At 34.7% G+C, this 12,929-nt stretch overlaps 1 protein-coding gene across 6 annotated transcripts in view; it reads left to right on the top strand.

Moving 5' to 3' along the window:
* Positions 1–12,929, top strand: part of ADGRV1 (adhesion G protein-coupled receptor V1) — a 299,412-nt gene that overhangs the window by 74,454 nt on the left and 212,029 nt on the right. For all 6 annotated transcript variants that reach the window (XM_080371326.1, XM_080371327.1, XM_080371328.1 and 3 more), the window contains 8 exons: positions 412–1,021; positions 2,026–2,241; positions 3,527–3,742; positions 4,930–5,174; positions 5,360–5,541; positions 6,295–7,106; positions 8,449–8,658; positions 12,684–12,814. In XM_080371326.1, the coding sequence (XP_080227452.1) occupies positions 412–1,021; positions 2,026–2,241; positions 3,527–3,742; positions 4,930–5,174; positions 5,360–5,541; positions 6,295–7,106; positions 8,449–8,658; positions 12,684–12,814 (2,622 nt within the window). The remainder of the gene's footprint in view (positions 1–411; positions 1,022–2,025; positions 2,242–3,526; positions 3,743–4,929; positions 5,175–5,359; positions 5,542–6,294; positions 7,107–8,448; positions 8,659–12,683; positions 12,815–12,929) is intronic.

Raw genomic sequence — 12,929 nt, 5'->3', positions numbered from 1 at the left:
TAGAAAGCTCTGAGTCTCATACTGCTGTGCAGTCCTCTTCTGTCTCTGTTTTTTACTGGGTGTTGTGTGATGTTTTTGCCGTAAGTCTTTATAACAAACTTCTGTCTTGCACATCTGTTTTGCCATTTCATACTGAGTTTCCAGATGTTTCCGGTTGAAGCTAAAACGATGTAATGTTAACATCCACAGATTTAAAATTACTTCTACTTGTTTACATTTGAGGTACTGCTATCTTAAAAGATGATACAACAAAGACAGCAAAGCTGAGATAGTAAAGTTTACACTTTTTTTTAAAACACAAATTTATTTTAACCCATCATGTCAATGTCTTTGCTCAATTCCATCTCATACCTTTATGTTTTTCTTTCTCAGAGAACAAAAATATGCAGGTTTTTTGTATTTTTCACTTAGGTTGTGAGAACGCATGGGGCCTTGTCACAAGTGACGCTGCACTGGATCATAGTCTGTGATCCTAACAAAGACCTGATCTCTACAGATGGGAATGTAACGTTTGATGTTGGCCAAGTGACAGCAAATATTACAGTACAGGTTTCTCCTGATGAAGTTCCTGAATTAGATAAGATGTTTTCAGTTATGATCATCAATGTCTCCAATGGCCGCCTCGGAAATCATACTAATGCAACTTTAACTATCTTAGCTAATGATGATCCATATGGAGTCTTCATCTTTTCTGAGCGAAACCGGCCCGTAAAAGTTGAGGAAGAAAGAAAAAATATCTCCCTGACAATAATCAGGCATGGTGGTCTCCTTGGTACAGTAATAGTAACATACAGAACTATTGGTGATGATGAGAAGTCACCCTTTCTTCCACCTGATGTTGTTAGAGCAACAGAGGGAAAAGATTATATACCCATTACAGGTCATGTGATCTTCACCGCCAATGAAAGTCAGGCCACAATATCTTTGCCTATTTTGGATGATGATGATCCTGAGAGGTCAGAGTCTGTTTTTGTGGAACTAAGCAGTATTGTATTGATTGAGAAAGTACAGGATCGACCAAGTAAGTTATCTTACGTATGTAAAATTTACAATTTAAATATGAAGGCTAGTGTTACATCTAATAGGAAAAAGTGCAACAAGTTAAACTTTTTAACCGCAGCCAGTCTGTATGTTTAAGAAATCTCTGAGTTACGTGCCTTGTGTGCTGTTGGCATACATTTCCTCCAGTGCAGTATTTTGTAAAGGATGGATGAGCATTTCTTTATCACTTTTTCATTGCCTTGTCCAAGGTCTTTCAGGCCAAATAGATAAATGTTGGTTTTGTGCACTAATACCTGCTGTTTCTGTAAAGTTCGCTATTAGGAAATAACTATGCTATTTTTGCTTATTGAAAGCCAAAGAAGTCCTTTAAAAACAAATTGGTGTAGAATTACAGCCACATGTTGCTTTTTTAGTGTAGAGGATGCCTGCTTTGTCCCTCATTCAGATAAATTCTGGTCATTACAGCCTGATTTGTGCTTCAAAGCTTCTTGGCATGTCTAATTGCTACCATGCCCCAGATTTATCTTGATATCAAGGGAAACTTAAAATATAATTCTGCTGGGAGATTGAAATCTTATTTATATTTCATTATAGCAAATTAAAGTATGAAATTCTCCTGAACTGTATTGATCTTACTACTGGCCTTATGGACAAATAAATAAACAAAAATTCATAATAAATAAAGCTTATAAATAATTTATATTTATATAATTAAATAAATAAAATTAATTAAAAATTACTTCACAGTACCTCACCCCTTAAAATAAATTATGGCTTGTATGATCCAGAGCAGGGTAGAATAGTCAGTTACTAAAAATCGTTATTTTTATGCCATAACAGCATTCAAACACCAAAAGTATGTTGTTGCAGTTTGTCATTATACTTTGTCCAGTTCTAAAAGAACCCCAATTTTGCTGAAAGCTAATGGCGACTAACCACTGAACTCACTTCTGTGTCTAACTCTACATCCATAGATAGCAAGCATCTCATGCACCCCCTCACTAAGTTTTCTTTATGTTTCAGTTGTAAATTCTCCTCGACTTGGATTAGTGGGTGAGACAATAGCTCATGTAATTATCAATGCCAACGATGATGCTTTTGGAACACTTCAGCTTTCTGCTTCAGCTGTGCGAGTTGCTGAAAATTATGTTGGACCAATCATTAACGTGACCAGAACTGGGGGAATATTTGCAGATGTCTCAGTGAAATTTAAAGCTGTGCCAATAACTGCAACAGCTGGTAAGAAATCAGAATAGCAGAACTATGCCGTCTGTGTTAAAGTGCAAAGAGCATACTGTATTCTTTGGGTATTCAAAGCAAACAAGTATGTATTGAATACACTGTTGTATAATAAGTGAAAAAAAAATAATGTAGTGAGACCTTTAGTGACTCTGCTTAGCAAACAGGAATCCAAGCCCATGGGAAAAATTCATGCATCAGCTTCTAGAAAGCTCTGAAACATCATTACTGGAGAAACTTGCAGGAGAAATGAGTGAAGGAATTGTGGTGTTTGTTTCCCTAGTGGCTCACCACATCTTCAAAAAAAGAAAAGAAATAAAAATAAAATATAATGTAGTATATCTAACTACTGTTTAGTCCAGTGTACATACTTAACCCTGCCATGCATTGTTTGGGCGAGGTTATTAGAGGTTATTAGAAGGGAACTGGGGACTCAGCTGTAAAACAAACAGGCAAAACCCAATCAACACCCAAGAAGACTTGAATGTCTGAAAATGGGAGGTTAAGTTCTTTCTCCAGCTGTACCTATAAAGAAGGTATGTAAAGAAAGGAGCAAACTTACAACTTGTGCAGGGTCAAAACTAAAAAATCAAATACTAAAAATCAAAACTAAAAAATCATTATAAATCAAACCCACTGTATTTCAGCTATGTTCAAAATCGAATGGGCATGTACCTTTTTAGGTTTCTGAGAAGCATGTACCTTTTAAAGTTTCCTTTTTATGTAAGACTTTTTAAAATAAGTGTATAGCTAAATTGATGTCAGAGTATGCTTTCAAATAGTATCTGAAGTGGAGCCATTATCTAGTGTATCACAGTTGTTCATCTAGACAGTCTTAGAGACAATTTTGTCTAAAGTGAGGTCCACACATAGAGTGTGCCCTTTAGTAAAATCTACTTTGACAAAGGTACTTCTGTTCACTTCTATCTCTTGGAAAGCCAGAGGGCAATTAGAAATCAAAGACAAAAACATCATGGTAATGTGACCTTGTTACACTTGGAAGAAAATAATGGGCCTTTTGTGACTTCTTCTTGGTCTAACAGTGCAAACTCTGTTTTGACCAAGCAGAGTTTTATTTTAATCCATCCAGATATCTCAAAGGCAATGGGAAATGAAAAGGACTGTGTTGTCTAAGTCTGAAGATAAAGGAAGAAAACCATAAAAACATGGAGGAATGCATGTGTAAGAAAAGAGAGAAGTATTACTAATGATGGTCAAAACACTGAACTATAATGCATTAATACTCTGTTTTTTATTATTTTGTTTTTTTCATCTATAAATCTAGGTGAGGACTACAGTGTGGCCTCATCAGATGTTGTCTTACTAGAAGGAGAAACAAGTAAAGCTGTGCCAATTTATATAATTAATGATATCCATCCTGAAGTTGAGGAGTCATTTTATGTTCAGCTGCTGAACCAAACAACAGGAGGAGCCTTGCTTGGATCTTTGACTAAGGCAATCATAACTATTGAGGCTTCTGATGACCCATTTGGATCCTTCGGTAAATGATTTTTTCGCATATTTTCTCTCTTCTGTGAACATTTTTACAGCAGTTTTGTGGGTGAGCTGTTACTGAGCGACTCAACAAAAACTTTCAGAAGACAAAGAGGAAGCCTGGATGAAGACAGTAAAGGCAAAGATAAGATAAACTAAATTAAACTGTGTAATTAAGGAGTAATGGTGCTTTAATATATAAAAAAGTATTATTTAGTCATTGATATAAGAAGATATTGGAATCTTCCAATAGAGATAAATGGATTTTAGTTTACTTTTTTAAAAAAAAAACTATTCTAAGTGCTGCATTTCTGTAATAGGTTTAAGCCAAAATCTGTGTTCTGATATCTGTTGCTTAAATCTTTGTTCCTTTTGTTTTACTAGGTGATCATCCAAAGCAGAATTAAAAATCTGGGGAAGTTGAAAAATATAAAGAGAAATTAAAATATATCCTCTTATTTTCTGTCACGTGGTTTAGTTTTTCTTCTGATTTTTATTATCAATAAAATGAATTGTGTATACTTTCCAAAACTAGTTTTGTAACACAGGTTTTGAAAATGGTTTTGGTGATTTCAAAAAGTAATGGTATTTCAGAGATCTATCCTTTTGGTTTTCTGTTTGGTTTTTTTGGTGAATTTTTTCCTGCCTTTTCTTTTTCTTACTTTTCTCCCTTCAGTACCCTACTTCATTGCTCTTGTTCCATTTTGTTAATAGAAGGTGGTAGAGGAAAGAAAGAAAAAATGTCAAAACTAAGTATGTCCAGATGGGTAATTAATTTACTTAATTCTTAACAACTAGATGTTTAATACAAGGAAAACTTTTATTTGAAACAAGTTTATATAGAATATATTGATTTATTTCTTCAGTAAGTGGCATGGAAGCTGCTAAAGAGTTTCCTTGTGGGGAATAATTACAAAAATATCTTCTAAGAGGTTAGAAACTGCTCATGTTTAGCCCTGAATAATGGGTACGTTGGAATAAACTTTTTGGATGAGGGCACAATTTTAATGTTAATTTCCTCTGTAGATGAAAATATTAATACTGGAAGTTTGCTTTTAAGTTTAACCTGATTAAAAGTGATTTACCTGTGCAAATAGATGCAATCTAGTGAAATATATCTACATGCTTCAGGAGTTTATATATTTACTTTCAGTTTCATTGTTAATGAAATACATCTGTCTGTGCTGTACTTAGTTTTTCAGATTACTGAATTCACTGTGGAGGAGCCTGAATTTGGATCAGTAACCATAAATCTGCCAATAATCCGCAATGCCGGGACTCTTGGTAACGTTACTGTTCAGTGGGTTGCCACCATTAATGGACATCCTGCTGATGCTGACTTGCAGGTTGTCACGGGTAATATTACTTTTGCCCCTGGGGAAGCCATTCAGATGTTGGTGTTGGAAATCCTGGCTGATGATGTTCCAGAAATAGAAGAAGTAAGTTCAGTTACATATTAGACTTCTAACTTGTCATAGAAATGTGTGCAAAGGAAACCAAGGCATGTTCTGGCAGGAAGGTGCAAGAAGTTCAGATTTTACTTTGCTTGTGCTTATTTTTAGAAATACCAACAATTGTTTAGCTGCATTATTTCTTTTTCTTTTTTTTTTTTTTCTTTTTTGAGATTGTCCATGTAGAATTAACTCAGGCCTCCAATGGTGGTGCTATTGGGTTAGATGGCGTGGCAAATATTATAATACCTGCCAATGATAATCCTTATGGCACAGTCTTCTTTCATCAATCCTTATATCGAATTCAGGAGCCACTAGAAAGAAATTTGCTTGCAAATATAACAGTCAGGCGAAGGTTTGTATGTTTGCTTTATTTATAGCTATTATTTTTTCTTCTTTTCTGTCTTGGCTATAATTTCAATTGTCATGCTTCGTTTGTATAAGCATTTGCGTCAATTTCTTGGTCTGCCAGCTCAACACATTTTTATTTCATATGCATTGGTTTTGAACCTAATGTCTGCTTATTAGAAATGCACATAAACCACTTATATATAACATACATTATAATCTGTAATGTAAACCAATTGTACACGATGTACTTGAAGTTTAATTTTGCCTATTTAATTGTCAGAGCTTTAAAGCTGCACAACAGCCTGCTCCTGTAATTTGTACTAGAGGAAAAAATGGGTCAGTCCTTGTGGGATGGAAAGAAACAAGAAAAGGAAAACAGGTTTTATGCTTGTGATATGATATCTTGAGGACACCTAAGAGGAAAGGTGACAAGACTGGGTAGCACAGGCTTTTTATTTCTTGCCAGCCCTAAGAAGACTTAAGTTAATTCCTAGAAACAAATGTTTGCAAACATGCATTTTTAACAGACTGCTACCCAAGCTATAAATAAGCAGACTTGCTAGCCACAAAAAATGACACCTCAGTTATTCTGGTACTAGCTTCAAGAGAATCCACTTTAAATAGCAATTTGGAACTTTTCAGCAATTCAGAAAGGGCTGATTGATTTTATTCTTTTTTATTCTTAACCCAGAAACATAAACTATGCTAGACATACTTAATCAACTAACATTACTTTTTTTATTTTAATGTCTTTTAGTGGGGGAAAGTTTGGTCAGCTGCAGATATTTTACAGCACTTCTGAGACTGACGTTGTAGCTCTTGCCATTGAGCAAGGTCAGGATATCCTGTCATGTTACGAGTCTCCTGTAAAAGGAATTCCTGACCAACCATCCAAGACCAGAGTGAATGTGTCAGCAGCGAGTGACCCACTGTATGCCTGTGCCACTCAGTGCCTAAAAGAACAAGTGTGTTCAGCCTTTACATTTTCCAGTGCCTCTGAGATTCCTGTCTGCCTTTGGCTGACATCAGAGATCAGCCCATTAACTAACGCTTCAGGATTCTGGACCTACAAGAAAAATGTAACCACTGCATCCGCTCTTTTCAGCACACAAGCCATCGCTGGTAGCGATTATGAATCTGTTACAAGACAGTGGGCCATAATGCAGGAAGGGGAAGAGTTTGCAAATCTCACAGTTACCATACTCCCCGACAGTCTGCCAGAGTTGGATGAGACATTCATTATATCCCTTTTGAAAGCTGAACTAATGAACATCTCAGCCAGCTTAAAAAATCAGCCGACTATAGGACAGCCAAATACTTCAACAGTTGTCATAATGATGAATGGGGATGCGTTTGGAGTATTTAAGATCTACAGCCTAAGTCCCAATGCGACAGAGAAGGGACTGTATATTGAAGTAGAAGAGCGTCCTCAGACCAATGTGCAGCTAATGATACACAGGACAGAAGGCAGCCTGGGACAGGTGACAGTGGAATGGCATGTGGTTGGTGGAACTGCTACCCCAAACTTGGATTTTGTAGGTGTTGGTGAGACTCTGGTGTTTGCAGAAGGTGAGACAAGGTTTTGCACTAGTTTCACTTTCATAAAACTAAAGAAAAGCAAAAGAACCTGACCAGCACTAAGCTCTCTGGATGTTTTGATAAGTAATGTCTTATTTGTAAGCTAAACATCCCAGAATGCTCAGGATACATATTTAAAAGAATACAGTTCATCAGCATATAGCACTATGTTGCAGAACACACATAGTGGTAGTAGAAAAAAAAAAGATGAAAAGCATAAGTAAGTATTTTTTAAAAAAATATCGCAATGTGCATTATAAAGAATACCATTTCACCAAATAAATAAGGAACAATAATGCTGAAGATAGTTGTTATTTCAAGGATAATGAGAATGAGAATCACGTCTAACTGGTCTTTTGTTAACTTTTAGTCAGTACAGTACTAATTTTTCCTGATGTCTCTTTTTAGATTCTGATATTGTCTTGATTTCATAACATACTGTAACAGCATATTAAAAAAACATAGGCAAACAAAACAGATGAACAGTCAATGTCAGACATTACTTAAGTACCATGCAGCATGACAGATATATTTTGTATTTTCAAAGTCTGAACTGATTGAACAGTTATTTTGAAAGCAATTTATGGGAGCGTAGTAAAGATTCTAGTGTGCTAGCTAGTTTGCTAAACCATCTGAACTCAAAATAAGTGATTCTAAAATTGACCTGTAATCATATTAGTGGTTATAAATTTAGTAAAAACTGTTTTCAGAATACTTTGAAATTTTTTCAAATTCACATGCACTGAGCAACCAGGTTGTGTTGTAAATTATAACAGATTATAAAGACTGGTAACTGATAGTGCTTGCTGTATATGTTACTGTTCTTTGATAATCCAGAATGTAAGTAACACAATGACAGCCCATTTTAATGCATTCTCTGGCCCAGTAAATACATTCAAATGTATACATACTTGTATTTACATTGTGTACTCATAAGTGTTCATACTTGTATATAGGGTTCATCAGAGAGTTTATGCACTTGGTAATATTTTTTACAGGAATAATATTCCCCTTTTCTAAGTTAAATTTGAAAGTCAGAGAACTTACAATGCAAATAAAGAATTCTGGACATTCAGAAATTGTATCTACATTGCTCATTTCTATATAGTATATTTAATAGTTTGGCAATTACATTGGCCTAATGTGACTTTTTAATAGTAGTTGAATAAAACTCCATAATGACATTCAGGAGCTTCTAGACAGGTAAATAAATAAATATGCTTCATGTCCTTGAAGTTTTTGAAGTATTTCCTACAAAAAGAGGTGATTACGTCTTTTTAAAAAGTGATTTTCATGAGCACATGTAAGTATGTATATGTTGTTCTCCTTGCAGGGGAAACAAAAAAGATGGTCACACTAGCCATTTTAGATGATCCAGAGCCGGAGGATAATGAAAGTATCATAATCAGCCTGGTCCATACTGAAGGAGGGAGTCGGATTCTGCCCAGTTTTGACACCGTCACAGTGATTATTCTGTCAAATGACAATGTGGCAGGAATTATCAGCTTCCAGACAGCCTCAAGATCTGTTATTGGTCGTGAAGGTGGGTAATTGGTGTTGACCACACTCAGTTTAACATTAGCTCCCATCTCGGTGTTTTCTGTTGATAATGACTCGCAGTCATTGTATCACTGTTCAGAGAATGCCAGCAAGTAGAGGATAACCACATGTATTCATTTGAATTTTTAACTTTTGCAAGCCTAGCACTTAAATGAAATCTGTGGAAAGGATGAGTACACCATTCCAAAACCATTCTATTTATCATCATCTGTGCTTTCCTTTTTTCTGAAGATCATGCCTTGCTTCTATTGCTGGTGCATTTCAAAGCTCCTATTAGCATTTCTTGTCTTACTCATTTATTCCACATTCCAGAACTGTATATAGCTCCCATCATACACACCCATTGGTAGTCATAAGTAAATCTCATGTACTGGTGACTTACAATTCACTTTAAGTCTTCTACAAAATTTTCCTACAGAAGGATTAGGATCACATCTTCTCTCTTCCTGACTCAATAACCCGCTGTTTTACAATTTTCTGTTTACGGTTTTTTATAGGAGACATTAGTGATCTAGCTGTCATCACTCAGTCATAACATTTGAGAAAGAACAATAATAATTTGGTATGGACCAAAGGTTGCTACTGGTGCTTTAAGAGAGCATGTTGCATGTTTGATCTAAGGTTTGATGCAGTTTTGCACAGGATAATAATAGTAGTGATGGTGATTGCTTTTGGCAGCCTTTGCTGGAATCTCAGTGTATTGCATGTTTATGTTACATGTAAACTAATGGGCAGGGAGAATTAACAAAGCAGAAATTTTGCTGTCCAGGAACGTGTACATTGCATTTTCTGTTTGAAGAAAAAAGTCTTTCTCAATGAAATGGGTTCTGTTTGTTTCCAGAAACGAAAGGACACCATAACCTTTTGAGTTTTATCTAGTTATGGTTTGTGTTAATTCTGTGCTACTCTGTTCCCATTTTTTGTCCTTTATTCCTGTACATTAATGATTCTGATCTGCCTGCCAAGCCAGCTGCAGTCTGGCAGGCTAAGAAGAGCTGTTAATGAGCACAAGGAATTAATACAAACTGTCTCATTCCCAGAGGTTATGATGACCCTGAATACTTTCCACTGGTTAAATATTATTCAAAGCATGCTAGCAAATTCTGGCCATTTGGAGCTGAAATACTCTGCTGTAGTTTGGAAATTACGTGATTCCTATTCCTCCAGATTGTGAAAAACAGTGCATTGTCTTACAGCAAGAAAAAAATGACCAAATTAATTCCCTTTGATAAAAAAAAATCAAAGAATGAGCTACAGGCCTTAGATGATTTCAGTGTTTATATTTCATTTTCAGTATTGTTTCTTTTGTTTTGAAAACAAATTTTATCAGATTTATAAATCCATTATCCAAATCCAAAATTTATAAATCTGAATATGGTTATCTTTTATATTTATTGTATTATTGAACAACTTTTGTCAAGCACGTCCGTATGATTTTCAAGCTATGCATATTATTTATCACCTTGCTGGGGGCGAAGGTAGCATTTTAGTACAGGCAGAGGTGTGCATAGTTGTGCGGCTATGACTGTATTAGAAGAAAATACACTGCAGTATCTTGAAATAAGGAAGAAGAGGAGGGGACCTGAGGCCCCCTTCTTCTGCCTGATAAATGTAGAAATTTAAAGAGGTGAATAACATGGTTACATATTAAAAACCTTAAAACAAAGTGATGAATTTAGCCTAATAACACTTTTAGTCTTCAGAAATCAATTAGTATTTGTATTAGTATTTCTTTCTAGATAGGGGTACGAAAGATTTTGGTAAAACTGACGAAGAAACATGGGTCAGTAATTAACTACTAAGGGTCTGTAATTAGGATGATTTGTACATCAGGTTTGTTCTTAGTGTTTGCATTACAGTGTAACAGGCTTCCACATAGTAAAGCATTTTGTCCCGGTCTTCAGTGAAGATTCATTGTATTACATAATGTTGTATTGAAATAAACTTTGTCTAAATTGTGCATTCTGCAGTGATACCACAGTAACCATTTTTCTGTTAAATGTTTGCCTGCAATTGAGGTACAAAATGCCCAAATAGGATAAAATGGATTTCAGTGCAGTGTTAAACGATAGGATAAATTAGCTTCAGGGGAAACTGTAAACTGGTGCTCTGTTTGCAGATATCTGACTGTAGAAGTACAACCCTTGTGATGTCAATAAATTTTGAATTCTTTTATTCTTTTAGAAACAACATGGAACAACTTAATACAAAGATATGAATGGTAGTACATCTCCAAAGCTTAACTGAAGTTTGAAATATTGAGGCTAAATTACACATACTAATTCTATTTATTTGAAAATGGGTATATAGAATTCTTGTATTAATTCTTCACAATTTTATATTGTAATTAATTGCATTAAGGTCTCTTGAGGTTAGTTCATACCTCTCTCGTTGGTAGCCAACATTCATGCATCTCTCTAAAGTTCCCTTACAAAAAAAAAAAAAAAATGTGTCTAGAAAATGTGCAAATTGTTCCTACCAGCTGTAGCTATACAATTCTGTCCTGCAATATAGTAGGCTAGAATACCCAGATAGTATCCTGACTTATATTCCTTATATTACATAATCAGAGAGACTAGCTGGGCTGCTCAATTCAATGCCAGTCAGTAAGGAAGCCATGTAACACCACATAGTCTCTTTCCCTTTTGCAGATGTATCTCAATGTTTCTCAACAGGATTGCTTCTAAGCTTGTACGTAACGTAAACCAGAAGATGGATTTATTGCCAGATTCTGCAATGGTGAAAAAATTCAAGTCAGTTTATAACAATACTAAGAAAGACTTTTTCAGTCAGTTGGAGATGGAACTAAGTTTGTCAGATTTCTGTTTCTACACGAGGAAAATAGATTTTGACAATTTTTTTAGTTTTCTTATTCTTTAGTAAGCAAAAGAAATCTCATGTATTATTATTTCCAAGCATCTCAGTAGTATAGGCTTCTGCATATTTAATGTCTTTGAAAGCCAGTGCAACACTGTACACATTGGCAAACTTAAATTCTGTGCACTTGAAAAATGCTGTTGACATATGGATGCAATGCGCTTAAATATTATAAATAAACATCTGTCTTCTAATATGAATGTCTTGCTTGAAATTACTAGTGTTATCTGCTGATGTATTTCATATTGATATATGTTAATGTCATAGGTTCGTATTTAAATATTTATTATTTATATAAACAATATAACTCCTATAAATATTTACTATTATATAAATTATATAATTTGTCTTAATTTTACAAAGATTTCTAAGGAATTTACTCTTTCTTCATTAAAGTACCCATTGGATTAAGTGTTCTAAATGTGAAGGATACTATAACTGCTTCTTATAGATGCATGTTGTCAATTGATACTGTTCATGCCAGAAATCATACGAATTTATTAAAAATTATTTTATAACATAAAATATTAATGTTTTTGTTTTATATACTTCATTTTAAATTACAAATTAGTAAATATTAACATTTTTAAATTATTTTCTTTTCTAACTGATGATATTTGTGAGTTCAAGCTCACATAAGTGGAACTTATGGGTAATTACAAGGATTTTTATGCATGTACTATGTAAAGTCAGAAGACACTGCTAATGTCAGGAAGATGTATATTCCTTGCCAGTTAGCTGTTGTAGAAAGCTGTTTGTGTTTGAGCTGGTACATGCAGCGTATACTTTTTTGTGCAGTTCACAGGCAGATATTGCTCTTCTGTTTGTGCATATTTTTGGAGGGTATTTGCTTTCGAAGTTACTCCTCTGTACCAGGTTCCCTCATATTTTGATAGCTCATTCCAAAAGTAAACTAAAACCAGGAAAACTCAGAAGGAAGGAGTTTAAGTTTGGTGGTTTTGTATTAGAAACAAATGTGTTACAGAACTACTGTGAAGTTCACTATTAAAAATATTAATGTCTTTCAGAAAAATTATTTGAACTGTGATACATGTTTTTAGCTTCTCATTTTTATAATTGACATATAGGAGAGGAAACCCCAAAATATTGTGTCTTATCTTTTGTTCCTAGGAGATCAACTGCAATTCCATATTTTAAGAACCGCCCCAGGACTGGGAAATGTTACTGTTGAATGGAAGATAGTTGGGCATAATGTAGAACAAAATTTTGAAAACTATTCTGGAATACTCTTTTTTCCTGAGGTACGTCCATAAGCAAAGATAATGGCTACAGGAGAATGTTGTAATTAAAACAGCTGAGAAAAGGAGTGTGCTCTTATAGCAGTCTTTGTTTCTTGATCTGATTATTTACTTGCTT

Source organism: Falco punctatus (assembly GCF_963210335.1).
Source record: "Falco punctatus genome assembly, chromosome: Z".
Lineage (NCBI taxonomy): Eukaryota > Metazoa > Chordata > Aves > Falconiformes > Falconidae > Falco > Falco punctatus.
The sequence above is the reverse complement of the archived record's forward strand: the minus strand, read 5'-3'. Positions and strand labels throughout refer to the sequence as shown.